General features: G+C 32.3%; 1 protein-coding gene across 2 annotated transcripts; it reads right to left on the bottom strand.

Annotated features, from left to right (window-relative positions):
- Positions 1 to 953: 953 nt before the first annotated feature.
- On the bottom strand, positions 954 to 4,937 carry LOC114425531 (protein TRANSPARENT TESTA 16-like). 2 transcript variants are annotated; one of them, XM_028392475.1, is made up of 8 exons: positions 4,869 to 4,937; positions 4,567 to 4,772; positions 3,633 to 3,708; positions 3,277 to 3,441; positions 1,993 to 2,034; positions 1,844 to 1,885; positions 1,545 to 1,764; positions 954 to 1,317 (listed from the first exon to the last, which is right to left on the bottom strand). In XM_028392475.1, exons 2-8 carry the CDS (start codon positions 4,752 to 4,754, stop codon positions 1,310 to 1,312), a joined length of 741 nt encoding a protein of 246 aa, XP_028248276.1. In that variant the 5' UTR covers positions 4,755 to 4,772; positions 4,869 to 4,937; the 3' UTR covers positions 954 to 1,309. The 2 variants fall into 2 exon arrangements, with proteins under 2 accessions (XP_028248276.1, XP_028248277.1); XM_028392476.1 differs by having other exon boundaries at positions 956 to 1,317; positions 1,545 to 1,758.
- Positions 4,938 to 5,413: the final 476 nt, after the last annotated feature.

Raw genomic sequence — 5,413 nt, 5'->3', positions numbered from 1 at the left:
ATACTATATTCAACAATTTTGGGCCTCCTCCATGTGACTCCACCACAAATTGTTCCTGGTGACCATTCTGTAACTTCAAGTCGACATCATTCCTATTCCCATCCAAATCGCATCTCACCACATTAGAACCCATACTCTACACTACTATGTAACCTTCACCCTCACAAATATTTATACCTTGAGACTTGCTATATATCAAGAGTGCATGTTGAGTTTTGCACCACCTCCTCTGTTGTTCCGTCAGAGTCCAAACTCAAAACAATTACTATAGCAACTTTGACATTGGAGTAAATTTTTGTGTAAAATTTTTATTTAAATTTATGTGATATTGTAGGGCTCTCAAACTTAAGATAAACAATCCATTTAAGTAATCATGCATTATAAATGCTCTAAAGTAGTAAATCAATCAATAAATTTAATAGATACTTTAAACCTATAATATGATAAAAGAAAAAAAAAAGTACACTCTTCTCCTCTTCCATGAAAGCAATTGTGGTGTTAAGTATTGATTCAATTATCCTAAAGCAAGTCTTTCATCTATTTCCCAGCCTACACGATCTAGTTTAGTTTTGTGAAGAAATTGGCTTTGTAATATATAAGGAGAGCAAAGACACCTTGTATTAGATTATTCAATTACTTATATTATTACCTTTTTCGTATACCTATTTATATTTCTAAAAAAAGAGCTTATTTTATTCCTTTTTTTGTATTATTCTTTTATTCCTTTTCACTTTTAAACATTTTGCATTTTGCCACATAGGACAAGAGTGTAAAAAATGTTATGTGAAATGATTATTTTATACATGAAAACACATTATAAACCACATGTCACTTTTAAACCCTTCATTTTCTTTAGGGTGATCAAGTGCTCACCTTAACGCATTATTTTACCAAAAGAAAAAGAAAATTTAATTGTTTAATTTGTTAATGGACTTACGTACTTTATTGAGAGTTTGATAATATATACAAGTCATCCTCTTAAATTATGAATTACGTTTTTTGAGTGTGTGTGTGGAAATCACTAAGATTAGCATTTAACAATGAATAGGTATCTAGTAGAGACGTAATACTCTAGTCTCTCTTTGCATCGTAGACATAAGAACATACCCTTAATTCGTTGTCGAAAACAAGTGAAATATGATGTACATATATACTACATTGAAACCAAAAAACGAAAAGCTAGCAAGTTATTATTGTCAACTTCCAGCCATGATATTCCACAGGGAAAAAAAGGCCAGAAATCTGTCTACTTGTTCGCTGATGATAACATTAATGAATTAGCCACTTCATTCTCTGAAGAACACTCCATCTATTGCTCTGCAAGTCATGATCAGAAACCACACATATCATATTGAAGATTAATAAATATAAAGAGGGATGTGATTAAAAGAAAAAGAGAATTGACATATATATAAAAGGTGTCTTTGATGGTTGAGAGAGGGAGAAGTAAAGAGAGAAAAGTTAGAGGGATCAATTCCCTCTGGTAACAAAATTAACATTCAAACATATTAACATTTATCGATAAAAAAAATACTAATATATACCATTGTTATAGCTCTGGTCCCTGACTGAGTCTTGGATATTGGGCTGTGCCAGCTGAAGATATGGGTAAAAGTGTGGAAGCATAGGAGAAGCTAGTTGAAGGATGCTCCCAGCAGGTTGCTCTTCAAAGAATGAGAAGTGATCCATCACATGCATTGGTTTGCTTGCTTCCACTGTATCAGCGGCCTTCTGAAACTCCAACACTGCTTGGTGTTCCTGAATCTTGCCAAATGTATATTAACAAGCATAAGATATATCATGTAGTTTATTGTACAAATAAATTCAAACCATTTGTTCTTACCCAATTGGACAAATTATTGTTTTCCTCTTCCAAGATCCTTTCCTGAATTGTAATTAAGAAGATAGATAGAATAATTATGGATGTTGTTGTATGTCTTTTGGAAATTAATAGGTGATATTTCTGTGTATATATGTACGTGTAAGAATTACCTTCCTTCGCAGATTCTCCATTTGTTGTTGCAAGAGCTCATTCTGCATGGGAAGTCATGCCAACCAATTAGTGATAATTAAGATGGAATCATGAAAAAGTAATTGGATAATTAATTACAATTGTCAAACAATTCTTTATGTTTCAATTGTTTTAACTCTCGGACTTAAGTGCATTTTGCAACAAATAAGTTAAGGTGGGATGAAAAAGATAACATTCCATAAGTAAAACAGAAAATCAGTAAGACAAACCTTGTTTCTTAATTGAAATACAATTTTTACAAATTTTTTTAAAACAAATGAAACTTCATTAAAAAAATGAGTACCAGAAGTACTCATGAAAGAAGTACATGGCCAATCAACGTCTAAGAAGGTTACAAATAGAAAACATGACACTAATCCACATAGTATTGATCACCTTTTACCCCTACACAACTTGTAATAATTGAGATTTGAGACACTCCACGAGGATTACATGTTCTGACTTTGTTTTCTTTTTTTCTTTCTTTTTCTTTTTAAACATGTCAACTTATACGTGACATATGAAATGCTAAAATTAATATATATTTTTTTTTTCATTCTAACTGAATTTTATTTTAGGGAAATATAGTGTTTAAAATTAAAAATGACGGGTACACTAAACGAGGCATTTATCCTATATTATTCCTCTAATTAAAATATCACTTGAAGAAGTTAAAAAACTAACAAATAAGAGAAAAGTGTTATTTTGATAAATAAAAAAGAGAGAGAGAGAGAGAGAGAGAAATGTTGTTCTTTTAATGACATGTTTTCTTTTGATTGGAGATAAATGAGAAACTGGACAGAAAAAAATGAGAATAACAGATTTTGATCCATTTGCCCAAAATAATTAATAGATATTAGCATATATATACATTAATTAAATCCGTGAATGCCGTACATTGAGTTTAATAAACATGGTACATGCATTGGATTTGTAACAACAGGGGAACACATATAGTAAATAGAAACTATATTTGGTGACAAAAGTTAGTTGCTATTACCAGGAAGCCTATGAGCACAAAACAACAACCAATTTGATATTTTAATGAAATAGTTTATTTGTTTAATTGACATTCATCACATATATTGTTAATTTTCATTAAACATTTTGCTAAAATGTCTTGTTTAGTTACTTTCAAATTTTACACATAATACTACAATCAAGTGCTGAAAATGATATAAAAAAGAAAGTTAAAGAGAACCAATTAATCTTATATAGCAGAGGAAATTAATTAAGAAAATAAATCGATTAATTAGAGCACGTACATGACGGTTTCGAACCCTTGCCACAGAGTTCTCCAATTCTTGTTCAAGCTTAGTCAAATCCTCGTATTGCAAACCCCTCGTGTCCTCTCCAAGATAGCGTTGAATTTCCAATTCAAGACGAATAGTTTTCTGCCTCAGCATTGCCATGTTATGGACAAATTCTTCCTGTAAAATATTTAATTGAGCAAGGAATGACATCAATTAATTAGGAACTAATATTCGTAGAGTATAGTATGTGTATCTATCTATCTATATATATATATATAAAAGTTAACCCATCCAAGTTAGCTATATAGCTAGAGTACTTCATTAACTTATGAAAATATTAACGAGAATTTAGCACGTAAGCCTCATACTCGGGGATGATCACGTCCACGTTCCGCTATGCAAGTTCCTTTTGATATCTGGTACTGCTCTATGATCTGCTCCATCCTGATCACAAGTCTTTCATGTTAATTATTTAATTTAATACATTAATAAATTCCAAATATATGTAAACTTATTAATTATTATATCTGTAAATTACTTCATATTTTTCGGAAAAGAAAATCGTGTCCATCCGTATATAATTAACATTTTGTTTTTGAGAATATACATATATTAAAAACAACATAAAAGTACCCCTAAGTTTTGGTCTGACATTTTTAATTATTAGTTAATAATATCTAACATGTGAAATTGTGAATGTAAAAGTACTAGTAGTTAATTGTAGAATAATACAGAATCGATGCAGACAAAAGAGATAACTTTGATTTCATAAACATGAAGAGTACTTAGGCCCTTGAAGAGTTTAAATTAAGTACAATATCACAAATATATTGTGGTTGAAAACGAAATCTATAACCCACCACATGCCATACTGAAAAGAAATTAAACATTACGGTTGAACTGATCAGATCTATAATAACTATGTCAGAAGAACTGAACATGAAACTGCCCTCCAAGTCCAAGGCACTCAAGTGGGTCAACCTTTAAGTTTGAGAATGAAATATAGATGATAAAGACATAAAACCTCCCCTCACATGACACACACACAGAAAACATAAGAAGCAGGCTAAGGAAGAAATCCTTAATACACACCACACCACAACATTAGTATACATTTGAGGAGAGAAATTAAACAAGAAAATGCTAAAAACCTAACAAAGAAAAGGAAGCTAGCCCTTCTGGCATGCATATACAAACCCTAGCTTATTTTACTTCACAAATTGAAACAACAAAGTTTTTTAGAATAAAGAAAAGGGATCTGAGAGAGAGAAAAAATGGAATGAAGGTGTAGTAGGCACTTACCTGAAGGGTTCGGTGCACCATTCCCTCATCTTCCCGGTGCTGGAGAAGATGATAATCCCGATCTTAGCATCACAAAGCACAGAAAGCTCCTTTGTCTTCTTCAAGAGGCCACATCTTCTTTTGGAGAAGGTCACTTGCCTTGTGGTTTTGTTCTCGATCCTCTTTATCTCTATCTTTCCACGTCCCATATCTCACATACACAAACCCTACATCAAAGAAAAATTAATGTTCATAAGAAGTTGTGAGAGATATAAAGGGTGGTGGAAGATAGAAGTGTTGAATATTATTCAACAACTTGGTACCTCGGAAAACTTTCTTTCTTTGTGGAATTAATTAGACCTAGAGCTTGAGAAATATCATCACACTAGCTTGCTATTAATATATACTAAGAAATATGCATGAAGGCAATTTCTGAGAGCCAACCAATGAATGTCCGAAACTACCACAATGCCTTTTTGTGTTTGGCATAAAAAATGTAGAGAGGAAGCAAGGGTAGTAATGTAATTTTGTGTTGGTGACAATAATTAAACGCGTAGCTGAGACTGAGACCAATGTGCATGCATAAGGTTCAAGCCAGAGAGAGTGTTTTTCTTTAGTACACGGGCACCGCATGCATGGCATTTCAGTAATATTCTCCAAAATGCAGGGCCTCTAGTGTCATTTCACATGAGTTTGGGCAGAAGGAGTTGTTGCAAACCAAAACCACTAGTCTAAAGTGAAATCAGAACTTTGCCACAAAAGGCAAAAGATGAGAATATTAAGGTTTCCATAAATAGGTCATGACTAAATTAGAAAAGACAAAGAATCACAATTGCTGTGTGCAACTTTCATTGGCACATGTGCTTGA

The sequence above is a fragment of the Glycine soja genome, chromosome 9 (assembly GCF_004193775.1).
Source record: "Glycine soja cultivar W05 chromosome 9, ASM419377v2, whole genome shotgun sequence".
NCBI lineage: Eukaryota > Viridiplantae > Streptophyta > Magnoliopsida > Fabales > Fabaceae > Glycine > Glycine soja.
Note: the sequence above shows the minus strand (reverse complement) of the source record. Positions and strands in the feature narration are given on the sequence as shown.

What these genes read in the sequence shown, in the direction of transcription:
- LOC114425531 (XM_028392475.1), bottom strand. Translation starts at nt 4,754, where the DNA reads ATGGGACGTGGAAAGATAGAGATAAAGAGGATCGAGAACAAAACCACA. An exon ending in GTGGACGTGATCATCCCCGA is followed by an intron (nt 3,442 to 3,632) that starts GTATGAGGCTTA and finishes AATATTTTACAG; the next exon opens with GAAGAATTTGTCCATAACAT. An exon ending in ACAATAATTTGTCCAATTGG is followed by an intron (nt 1,765 to 1,843) that starts GTAAGAACAAAT and finishes ACATTTGGCAAG; the next exon opens with ATTCAGGAACACCAAGCAGT.